The sequence below is a fragment of the Epinephelus moara genome, chromosome 16, assembly GCF_006386435.1.
Source record: "Epinephelus moara isolate mb chromosome 16, YSFRI_EMoa_1.0, whole genome shotgun sequence".
Taxonomy (NCBI): Eukaryota; Metazoa; Chordata; class Actinopteri; order Perciformes; family Serranidae; genus Epinephelus; species Epinephelus moara.
Window position 1 is genome coordinate 32738933 of NC_065521.1, and position 13084 is coordinate 32752016.

At 40.0% G+C, this 13084-nt stretch overlaps 1 protein-coding gene across 1 annotated transcript; it reads left to right on the forward strand.

Moving 5' to 3' along the window:
• The first annotated feature begins 2 nt into the window (after positions 1-2).
• vgll4a (vestigial-like family member 4a) lies at positions 3-9438 on the forward strand. The gene is made up of 6 exons (XM_050064191.1): positions 3-114; positions 691-843; positions 1823-1985; positions 3115-3340; positions 4376-4490; positions 5964-9438. The coding sequence occupies exons 2-6, from the start codon at positions 762-764 to the stop codon at positions 6161-6163; spliced, it is 786 nt and encodes a 261-aa protein (XP_049920148.1). The 5' UTR covers positions 3-114; positions 691-761; the 3' UTR covers positions 6164-9438.
• The last annotated feature ends 3646 nt before the right edge of the window (positions 9439-13084 follow it).

Genomic DNA, 13084 nt, shown 5'->3' on the forward strand with positions numbered 1-13084 from the left:
CACCACTCTTTTGTTTGCAGACTGGTGCGGTGGGAAACTGCGTGAAGGCAGTAGAAAGGCGAGCTGGGCTAGCCATGGTGGTGTTTTGGCTGTGAAGCTAGTTTTGTTGATGAAGTAAGTAACTAACTTTTAACGTCATGTTGACATAAATTTGGGATTTTAATCTTGGAAATAACCCGGCTGAACGTAACGTAAAGTAAGTTGTAACTGACGGGCTCGGTGTAACGTTAGTAAAACGTTTATTCGGTTTTGCTAGTTGCTAACTAACTACAAAGTTTGAGTAGTTACTAGCTTAGCTGTTAATGGCTATCGTTCGTAGCCGAAGTTAGCTGGCTAGTGTGTTAGCACCCGCAACTACAATAACAGTTAGCTAAGTACTGTAACAATATGTATACAACTATTATATTATTAACTATCATAATTTGCTATCGTAACTGGCTTATCTAACCAATTTGTGTAGCCGTAAATGCTAACCCAACTAAAGCTAGGCTAACAGTGCTGCAGTTAGCTGAACGTTTGTAGCTAACGGCTAGCCTTGGAGTCGTTTACGTCAACGTCAGGGTACTTATCGTTAGCCAGCTAACTGCTAACGTCAAGGCAACACTTGCTATCTCAATTAAAGTGCCATAAATGTAAGTCAATTTACATTCCAGTTTACAATCTGATTTTCCTAAATGTTTTCTTCTTCAGGATTTAACTTTTGTTGCCTTCGCTGGTGTGTCTTGCTAACATCGATGTTAGCAACTAGCCTGCCCGTGTAAATGCTATTCACTAGAATGGACCTGTTGAACTCTCAGTTCCTGGACAAGATGAACAATAACATCGGGAGACTGCACTATGAAGGTTAGTTATATGCTTTGTGCCTTTTAATGTGTCTTTATATCGTACATTTACCTTAGTTGTTGAACGAGCATTGTGTGGTTTCCTTAATTAAGTTACCAACACGAATTGCTCAATATGTTTTGGTTTGCTGAGTGACGTCTACTTTTATCGACCTTATGGTTGGTGCCAAGCACTTAAGTGTATGGCAATTTTGGTGCAAAAATCTCGGCGGATAAATCTTCGGATAAAGTGAACACTGGTTTGTGTGTTTACTTGAGTAGAGATAAGGAGACCAGACTCTTGTGGTCAGTGTAACGTTGCACTTTTAATACCGGAAATACTGTCAAAAATGACATTAACTGTACTGTCCTCCAAACTCACCCATATCGCATGGTAAAATCTGCACATAGCCATAAGACACACCCACAGATTTTGTACAAGGCCCAGAAAAATAACAGCAAACACTACAGATGTTACCTAATTTGATGCATCAAGGTCAGACGTTACACTGTTTACACTTTTTGTGCGTACAAAGAGGACCCTAGAGATCTTTACAATGAAGTAAACACAGTCTCCTCAGGGAAATGTGTTGGCCATAACAGTGTGTGCACTAGTTTTTAGGAAGTGATTTTTCTTCCAGAAGTAAATAAGTCCCTTGTTCATTGCATAATTGACCTTTTTGATTCAGAGTTGCTTTCAGAAATCAATTCCATCTTTGAAGACTAAAAGTCCTCCTCTTTCCAAATTTGTGATCGAAGTGTGATAATCAGGATCACAGTTTAGTAGTCATCTCCTAATTTTTAGGGTGGCATTTAAGTAAAATATGCCTAACTGAACACAATGCTTAACGGATACTATAGAGCTGGTTAACCAGTAATTTCTTGAATGCATACCCTGGCCAAGTTACATCAAACCGTTTATGTTCAGTGTGGAGTTATGTACTTGTTACTGGAACTCAAATTTAATGTGATTATTTGTACTGCTGATTCCTTTTCCACAGATGAGTCCAGGACACCCTCCCTGCCCACTGCCATGTCCAACATGACCGGGCCTCCTTCACACTGCCCAAGCAAACGGAAGTATGGGGAAGAACAAATGGACGACCGAATCAACTGTGATGATGACCACATGACCAAAATGAGCAGATTGTTTGCCACTCAGCTGTAAGTACCTTTCAAAAAAGAAACATAAATCATTATCCTGTGTTAATCATTGAATTAACCATTGAATTTTGTTACATAGAGCTCAACAGATACTTTTCTCATCATCATACCCCCAAATAGACAAAATATAATGAAGCTTGAACTGTTGTCTGTACACATGTTTTCTTACAGTACATCATCTGAATTGTTTTTCATTTTGCATTTATGTAGTTAACCAAAGTGAGCCACCCTTTTTGCCGTAGTTCAAAGACAAGCCATGTATCTGGTGTTCCTGTAGCAAACTGTATCACAATGTCAAAAACACACCAGAACTCGGATTTATGTATTTATGTTTTACTGTGTGGGAGCTTTAAATCTCAAACATATCGACATACTTATGATAGCTCAAGGTAATTTAACAAATTTAAAAAAATAACAATGTGTTTTATTATTTGAGAGAACTGCTGTTTTTTTTTATTTCCCCAAAGCCAAACATTTGTATTCATTGATTGCCTTCCCACACACACATTGCAGTGTATATTACACATGTAGAAGAGAAGTTAATTATTTGTTTGAGCCCCAACTTTGTCATAAAACAGTCATGACAAAATTCTTGCACACCTGAAAGCCGTATTGGCAGGTGGATAAGATAAGAACTCTGCGTCACACAGTTGTTAAATCGCTCTTAATTTATTAGGGATGTTTCGGTCCTCAGATTTAATTGAGTGCAATTCAGATTTAGATCAACAGCGCCAGAACCGTATTTATATATACACATATATTGGAGTGGGGGGGGCATCCTCAACAAAGTTTATTTATTGGACAAGTCCATGATCAAACCATTCAGCCTGAATTAGCCCACTTTAAAATTAGGAAATGAAAGTCTGAGCATGACCTTACAGCATTAACTCCAGGCTGTGAACTATCCCATTTTTAAGAGACAGCTTTGATTACCAGCACAAAAAATCTGCAATGCTTATGATCTTTAAGTAATTCTAAAATATGCCTAATGATGAAAGGGCTGTATCCAACCCAGTCTACGCTCTGACATCTTTTAACAAACACAAGATGCAACAGCTGGTGTATGAATTGTCTATGAAAAGGTGAAACTGTTGGCACTTAATTTTTAATTTGCACTGTCTTTATCAAGGGCCCGTCCCTCTGCTGGAGACAATCGTAATGAGCACTGGAGCCTCGGTCACACTCCTGTGGAGCACGTTACGTCCTCCTCCAACGGTCTCCATGGGAATCACCTGTATGCTTCCATTTCTAGCTATGCTGTAGATCAGCCTCTGGCTCTGACCAAAAGCAGCCATGACATCGGAGTCGGGGCCAGAGAGAGGTCCGTGGTGGGTGGGACTGTAGAGCGTCAGCAGGTACGTCTATGTTTAACACTTACAGAGGGTACATCTGATGTTCACAGTGACAAGAATGAGAGCAGTAAACCTTAAATAGGGTATTGATGATTAAACAAATATATGATTTTTCTGTAAAATTATTTGGATAAACTGAAGTGCAATTCATGCTTGACGTAGCCACATGGTCACAAGGGATCTGCGCGGCGTAAATTACATCATCACTGCAATAATTACAAGCGTGCCCACTGCTCATACACTAGAAAAGCATGATGCTTCACCTTGCTTTTCATCTGTTGCACCAGTGTACTATATTTCCCATCTTTGATTTTACTTAGTTCAGTGGTCTCATATTTTTCTTTTTGACTTATGTCTTGTTGTTCAGCCAGATATGATCAGACTGTCTTGAGGCTAGCCTCTGCTTTGATAGCGTGCATGTGTGGAAAGCGTCTGAGTACACAGACCACCAGATATCCTTTGAGCAACAGCAACATTCAGGGAGCCTATCAAGCCTAAGCAATGGCTTCTTGTTGCTCTGAAATAGCTTGAAGGTACATGAAGCTTTGCAAAAATAAAGCCAGGGCGAGCAAATTGTCAAACAAGCGACACATGGCTAAGCTTGTTCGCCGACACATTGAGCAGGTAAGGACATCATCATTAGGAACAACCAAAACAGTCTGATGTTTGCTCGTTCACATTACTAGTTAGGAAGATGTGTTAAGGTTTTTTTTCTTGGATGTTCGACTTTTACCATTCATAGTAAGGTAGAAGACTGTCTTCACATTTATTTGCTAAAAGACAAAGTTTTCCTGCATTTTGTTTGAGACATTAATCTCTGTATTTAGATATTCAGAGATTGTAGAATTCTCGTTTAAAGTGAAACATTAGAAGAGTATTTTCTGTAGTTAAACATTTCTGAACAAATACTTAACAATATATAAATCAGTGCAGTGTTTTCACATGTGAAGTCTCTGTGTAGACAATCTATAAGGGGTGTTACAACCCCTGCACAGTTCTGTGTCTGTGTTAACTGATTGTATTGGTTTCCACCTATAGAATCGTCCCTCTGTTATTACCTGTGCCCCCGCGAGCAACCGCAATTGTAACCTCTCACACTGCCACATGAATGGCTGTTCACCCAGCCCACCTGCTGATCAGACGAAGACCAATGGTAAGCCACGGTGATTACGCTACACAGTGTGTAATCTAATGCCTATATACACTAATTAGGCACAACATTAAAACCCCTCGACAGGGGAAGTGAATTACAATGCATTGTTCTGCTGGGCAGACCAAGTACACCCCCTTATGGCAGAGGCCCCTCAGCAGGAGAATGCACCATGTCACACTGCAAAAACTGCACCACTCCATAGTGGGGCTTTCATGGTTCGAAATTGGCTCTAAACTGTCAAGGCATCAAGAAAGGGGGTGTCCTGTGGTGTCTGACACTAGGACGTTGGGGGTGGATCCTTTGAGTCCTTTGGGTTGCGAGGTGGGGTGCCAACATGTTCCACTCTTTTTGATCGGATTGGTTTCTGGGGAATATGGAGAGCAGGTCGACCCCTCAAGCTCTTTGTCACCTCCCTCAGGCAATATCTGAGAATGTTTTTATCACCTTAGAAACATTACTAAAGTGAGATCTGTTTTAACTTTTAGAGATACAGAAAGTGTTGTACATGCTTTTATATCTTTGCACCTTGATTATTGCAACAGCCTTTGTTCACATCTTAATCGAAAATTCTTGCAGCGACTACACATTGCACTGAACTCAAAACCAAGAAGTGTAATCACATCATTCCAGTTTTAGCCTCCCTACATTGGCTCCTTGTTCGTTTTAGGATTGACTTTAAAATCTTAGTGATTACTTTTAAGGCTCTTCATGGCCTGACTCCAGAGTACATGTCAGACCTTTGAGTCCCTTATGAACCTATGTGTAGTTGGAGATCCTCAGGCGGAGGTCTGCTTGTTCCAGGGTCCAGGCTGAAGACTAAATGGGGACAGAGCTTTTGTAACCAGGGCCCCAAGGCTCTGGAACAAAGTGCCTGAGGATATAAGACTGTCTGAGACACTGTGCTTGTTTAAGTCTCTCCTAAAAACATACTTCTATCAGAAAGCATATCCTGAGTTCATCTGAACTGTCGGTCTATTATATTGCTGTCCTATCCCATTTATCATCTAGATTTTAGTTCTGGCTGTCTTTATTTTATCTTTTGCTTTGACATTAAACACATTTTAGTTTGTTTCATTCTCCTTGTGTCTAGTTTTATTGTACAGCACTTTGTAACTGTGTTTTGAAAAGTGCTATATATATAAAAAAAAAAAAAAAAAAAAAGGTGATGGCACATTGTCCTGCTGCAGGGGTCGCTGCCATCAGGGAGTGCCATTGCCATGAGTAGGTGTGCTTGTTTTGTATCTGTGGTTTGGGTGGGTGGTGTGTGTCAAGTGGCATCCACATGAATGCCAGCACCCAAGGTTTCCCAGCAGAACATTGCATTGTAACGAGCTGATTAATGTCATTCACTTCATCTGTCAGGGGTTTTGATGTTGTGGCAGATCAGTCAACAGTGGTGTAATATTTTTATATATTCTGTGCTTGGTAATAACCAGGTTTTGGTCTTTTCCTCTACTCATAATACTATTTTAGCTAACACAGTATGCGATCCTGTGATTGAGGAGCACTTCCGTCGCAGCCTTGGAAAAAACTACAAAGAAGCGGAGCCTGTGTCCAACTCAGTGTCCATCACAGGTTCAGTAGATGACCACTTTGCCAAGGCGCTGGGAGATGCCTGGCTCCAAATCAAAGCCAAGGATGGGGGTCATCAAACCCCCGAGGCAGATCCATGAAGCAGACGGGGGTAAACATTACAATCACTTCCTTAGTGTTTGCGTATGAGAGTGGAGATCACCCACTGTCATTTCTTGCCAAGCATCAACTTCCCGTAGCCAAGAACAATGTAGGACATATGGTGCTCACATTGGCTGTTCCCTTGTGGACCTCGAGGTCGACCTTTTATTAGAACACTCTCAGATTTGTACTCTTAAAATTGACAGTGTCTCTCTCTATTGAAAAGGAGAAAATATATTAGGTATTTGCGTAGCTGGGTTGACAATGTTAGTCGTGGAAACTTTACAATCAGATTATTGTTTTGCATAGATAATGAGATTCACAAAATACCTGCCTTGATAGCCAAAGAAATTCCCTGCCTTTCCCATCAACATATAAGCCATAGATCTGGACTTAATTGTTTTTCATTCTAAAACCACACTGCATTTTAATCTATACTACTTGAAAAAAAAAGCCAGGTCTCATTTGCTCTTGTACGTTCCTGATAGTTTAGGTAGCAGGTTACCTGTTTTAGTTGGAACTGATGTGTTCAAGAATGAGTCTCGTGTTTTGAAATTAAGGCTCTGGTCCTTCCCCACCGCTTTTTGAAGACACTAATGTGTCGTCTTTATGATCCTGAACTGGACGTGTCCACTGTTAACTGAATTATTTTAGTTTCCCGTCTATACGCTCACTGTGGCTGATTACTTAGTAAACTAATATCAATCATTGTAGATGTTCTAACTAGAAAGCATGTTTCAAATAGCTGGTTTCTATTACAAACCTTATTCTATACTATATATTTACTCAGAATTTATTTTTTATCTGTAACATTTTAGAAATACTCACTGCTGGTACAGTTGTACTCAATATATTTTTTGTATCTGGTTTTCATTACTATATGTAGGTGTATATCGTAGCATCCATCTACAAGTCACAGCCTCTGGCAAGGTTGTCTGAATGCAGTTTAAAAAGGCTATGTTGCTTTGTTATTCTGTGGACCTGGGTGCTACAGCTTTATACATGACTGAATACATCTAAATCTGACCTTCAGTAGCAGTCTATGAGCAGTGGCTTTATTTATTCTGAACATGTTGTGACGTTTTGGCAAAACATGGTGACAACAGAATTCTAACTTTGATTTGTTTCTCTCTAATGACAACAACAGAAGTCTCCACTACACCAATGACAAAGCAGTTGATTTATGACAAAACTAAGTGCCCTATTTAAACGAACCACAGCACATGGTCTAAAGAACGTGGTGCAAGTGCATCTAGTGTGTGTCCAACTCCACTTTCGCGAGTTAAAGGTCCAGTGTGTAGAATTTAGGGGCATCTATTTGCATTAATGGTATTTAATATTTGTGTTTTCATTAGTTTATAATCACCTGAAATGAAGAAAAGCTGGGTTTTTGTTACCTTAGAACCGAGTCCGACATGTGTTCCTCAGTAGCCCTTAGACAAATCAAACACTGGCTCTGGATTGGGCCATTTGCCCATTCGTGCATCAGCCACCGTCTCCTACAGGCCTGGCACATAGGAAGAGTTTCAGTTCTGCAACGTCACCTCTAGATGCCACTAAATCCTACACACTAGACCTTTCAAATAGCGTGTAATCTGGGCGCAAAGTAAGGCGCAAGGGGCAAAGAGGTTGTATTTAGTTCATAATTAATCATACATGCGCATGATGAATGCAACCAATCAGTGTCCACTCCCATTCCATTTAGAAGCAAGGTGCACCTGGCGCTCTGCTATTCATGTGGCACATTCGGCAAATTGGAGAAGCCGGTGGCTTTCTGCTGAGAGTAGTAAGTGCAGTTATATCGCTGCAGCAAATATCGTGGGACAAATAAGCAGCAAAATTAGAAACAGTAATCAAAAACTTGACAGAGGAAACGGAGCTATACTTTTAGCTTCTGAAATAACAAAGGGGGAGTCGGACAGCTGCTCTGCTCTCTGCTGTGTTCACATTTTAGACAATGTAATAAATATTTTTTCCATTAATGATGTATTATTTCACCCACCACAAGCTGAGTGCACCTGCCCATGTAGGCACATCTCACTGTCTGAGTAATGCCCCCTTTAAATAGCAGGAAAATATTCTGCCATTGACTTAAGACCAGGTTTTTGTTGGACAATGGCGCAATTGCTTTGTGCTGACTCAAAATAGCAATATGCCAACAATGCGCCTGACCACACTTCATTTTAAGACCGACATGCCCATGGGTGCAAAGATGGACACAAGTACATTTGCTACTTATACATCATGGGCGCTGGCCGTGAAAAGAAAAACCGCATCAGTCTGAAACTAGCATGACTGTGTGCTGCTTTGCGCCAGGTGTAAGATAGGGCCTGAAGATTTTAACGCACATGCAATTCACAAGTAGGCATCAATATTCCACCGTGACAGCCTGGCATTTATCAGTCACTTCAGTTGTATTTAGCAACATGTATGTTTGTCTTTATTAATCAAAGTGGTTTCATGAGTTGCAAAAATCTTCCTTTATTAAGGAGAAAATGTGTAAGTAAGTTACAAAGGTTTTTTATGCAGTTGAGTTTTGTTTAAATTAATTTCTCACCCTTCTGAAATTCTCTACTTACGGTAGTGTAACCTATTTGTCAACACTGATTAAGATATGGTATTGTAAATTCAGATTTTTTTGTATGTCGATTAACTGTCTGTGAAAACATACATTTGTATTAATATTCTACAGTTTTAAATTGTTACATACACTATCCTGTCTTTATATTTTATTCTACTCATACAAGACTATCATTGCGCCGCGCGGGATGATCATAGATATTTTGTTTCTAGTCAGAGTAGTGTACTCATTTGTAGCATGGATGCTCATTATCTTTTAACCATGCATTTTTTAACCTTTCTAAAAGTTGGTTTATTTTCCCACGATTGTCAGATGATGAATAAGTGCAGGAACACAACAGTCTTTTGATCAAAGACTTTCTTGGTGCAGTGTCAGAAAGACGTCTGTGCTAACCGTTTAAAGAGTTTGTTAAGCTTTCTGTGTGTACCATAGTGGATTTTAGGGATTATAATGGAATCTGCTTGTTTGACACAAGTTGATTTTTCAGTAATATGTTTGGGGTATTAGTCCATTGTTATTTAATTGCTCTATTTAGACTACCTGTATCTCAAAAGACTGTTGGCAGAAAGGACCTGCTCCAGGTGTCATCCACATAGAAAGAAAGTAACATTTGTTCACTTTGTCCTTATTTCTCTGGAAGAACATGCCACTGTTTTGTACTTAATTTCTTCCAAATAAACATACAAATGCCTACCTTTGCATATTCTTTGTTAAATCATTTCTATCAAATAAAATGTGACATACTGCAGTCGTAACGGCAAATAAGATACTATAGTATTATTTGCATGTCTAGGTTGCAGTAACAAAACGGGGTCCTTAAAAAGTCTCAAGATGTCTTAAATTCAATTTTACATAAGTAGGCCTGGAAGTAATTAGATCATCTGAAATTAGACAGTGTGGGGTCCTAACTGTCACAAACTTCATGAACCCATCTTTTACTTTCTTTTTGTCAAAATGAGTTGAGCTCTCCTGTGTGAACGTTAACATTTCTGATTTTTATAAAACATACCACCATTATACCACTGAACCTGTTATTGTCTTTTTACTTTATACTTGCACATAGCTTTTGGCAAATTGTAGGTTAACCTAACTAACTCTAATAACAATAATACTGTATAATACCCACCACTGCATGGGACCACAGATATATATACTACCTGCAATGCATGAATAAGAAAAATATTTGGTTAAAATGATCTTATAAGGCATTAAGAATTCATTTAAGTGTGTGATACCTGTAAACACCCTGCACAAAGCTTTTGTTTTGTTTTTTGACATTTTTTAAGGCAACATCAAAAGTTAAAGCTACAAAGTCATGGTTGGTATAACCTAAAACTGTGATCAGTGGGAATAATGGCAGACAGCTAATATTTAATCCAACTGTTTTTGCAGACAATGACCCAAAACAAGATCGATAGATGGATAGTAGTGTTGGGGAATTGTTTTCATTTTTCTTATGTCGTTAAATGGTACTGCTATATTGGCAATTTGTAAAATACCCCAGACATCTTTGTTGTGACTTCAGTGTTGCAGACACTTGACTCAGCGGGGTGGTTACACTGATTACAACTCTCCTTTTAGAACCAATCAGGAGCTCATCGTCTATTTTTAGTGGACAAGCACCAACACAGCTACGAAATCAAATGATTTATCAACATATTAGCCAGATCTCTTTGGCTCAGAGGGGCCAGCGTTAGACACATGTCCTTTTATAGTATACCTCAGATGGTTAGTGTGGTTATACTGTATCCATGAATGCACGTAGCACAGTGGATGATGTTTCCATTTGTTCCAGGAGCAGCATTAGGTGGTTGTGTTTTAGGGTGTTTTCACATATAGTCCCTTTTAGTGCACCAAAAAGTGGACCAACAGAAAAGGTACTCTGTTCTTTTTGTGTTGACATTGTCCATTTGAAAGAGGACCCAGTTCTCTATGTTGTCAGCTTCAGTTCTGATGGGGCATCAGTCCTCTCTCTGTTCACACTATAGCCTATACATGATATATATTGACATAGTTTAATTTTTCTTACTTTTTCTTACTTTGACGTGGCACTGCAGTGCGGTTATGAAGCCCCTCACTTTCACATGAACTTAAAATTGGAGGAAAACCTCAGTGTTTCTGTTTCTGTGTGCTGTAGACTGTTGCCATTTGATGGATTCTACATTCCACATCTGGAGACATGCAGTATCTTCCATGGACCAAACTCCTTGTCCTGCGTCCTTGCAAGTGTTGTAAGCCAACATGGTTTCGTCTGTTTTTGCAAGCGTCCCAGTGCAATAGCATGTGATCCAGAGGGCTAAATACAATGGCAAAGAGCAAATTGAACCTGGAGCACTTTGTGTTCACAATTCGCAGGTTAAGTGAACTGCACTACAAACTTGAAGCGGTCTGCTTCAGGGGGCTTTTGGGGTGTTCACATATGCACAAACAATGCTGAGTCACAGCTCCGAGTCCGTTAAGAGGGCTGAAAACATCCTTAGTGTCTTGGCCAAGAGGCATTATGTTTTCAGGTTGTCTCTCCGTTCGTCCTATTCTCATAAATGGATATTATCGGAATGGCTCCTCACATTTGGCACAAACATCCACCTGGACTCAAGGATAAATCAATTTGAGTTCAGTGGTCAAAGGTCAAGCTCACTGTGACCTCACAAAACACGTTTTTGGCCATAACTCAACATTTAGGTGGCATGTTGAATTGGTTACACTAATTCTGGGTGCCCTCTATAAAACCCCACCTAATATCTTGTATTACATTCCATCAAAGTCTTCTTCATATTATGTGAGTCAGGACAGACATGTAAACTGCATCTTGACCGGTTGGTAGAAACACACAACTATGAGGCAGTAATGCTGGTTTCAGTCGGATAAACATGAAGAAGATGTTGGAAAACAACACATGTTCAGTGAATGTCATACAGCAGGAACTGTTGCTTCTCAGAGTTAAACACTCAACTATTTGCACTATTGGTGTAGTCAACCCCCTCCTTTGTCCCAGTGTCTCTATCATTAGTTCTCGTACATGCAGTTATTCGGTCCTTGTGATTCACACATTTATGCTTCCAGCTCCTGTTGACACGGTAGTCTCAAAACAGCTGTATATTTATTATCTTTCTATTTCTACTTAATGGCTGTGTGTGTGTGTGTGTGTGTGTGTGTGTGTGCGCGTGAATGTGTGATAAATTCTATGGCCGAGTCATCGTGTTCTCGACAAACAGCTGACGTCTTTCCCCAGACCGTTGAAGCCGCTTTGGACTCAGTTGGCCATAGATGTTGTTTGGTTGATTTGGTGTCATGGTAACAAAAGACTGGATAATTGCTGCTGGAAAAATCCATTACTTTTAAGGGGAGCAAAGAGTAGATGGTCAGCGACGATGACTGTTTGATTCAGACTTCAAGCGGTGACCTAGAAAGCATTTAGCCTGCACGTTATTATATTATAATGGAAATGGCATAATATGACTGATAATTCTAGTGAGACCAGGCTGTAGTTGGATCCGAAAGTGGACGACTTCTCCTCCCAGCCAGCAGATGGCGGTGTTTAACCACTCTACTGGCGCCCCCAAATTCTCCTAGTCCCTGGAGATCAAACAAAGACATGAGCGTCATCACTCTGGGAAGATTGATATGGATGCAGCATTTTATAAATGTGTCTGTTAGTAATGTGAAAATGTAGTTTGCATGTAAAAAGGGTCTAAAGGTACCAAGGCGTAGCTTTCGTGCTGAGAGCAGAAATCATTGTAGATGTTACCCAACATGGCTCCAGATCCCAGACTCTTGCCTTAAAGGATTTTATTTTTAATTTCATTGTAGATGTATTTATGTATTGGAAACATTGTGTGGGATTAGCATATCCATAGTTAAATTCTAAGCTATAAATAGAATCCTTAAAGGCTGAATGAAAATGTAAATGAGTATACCTCCACTTTAGCTAATTTGAATATGCTGAGCACCATTCATAACGCAAATCTTCAAACTAGAAAAGAAAGATCTTTTTTTTCTATTTGGTTGTTGTTGCTCTCACCCCTCAGGCTCAAATCTGCTCAAAAGCCCCTCCAACAGACCACTGCCTCCACGAGATTAGACCCAGCCATTCACCAACCACAATGCCCCTGCTTCTGCTGTACCATGCCTTCCAAGGAAGCCTGCTCTTGTGGGATTATGGAGAGGAGATCCACTTTTTTTTTTTTTTTTTTTGGATTCCTGCTTGCGCAAAACCCGATCTGCGCTCAGACACACCAATGCACGCACGCAGATATCAGGCCGCATCGGTGGCCGACGTGAAACCAGTGTCTAAATCAAGATGACACATCAGGGTCACGCCAAATTCGACTTGGCCCCT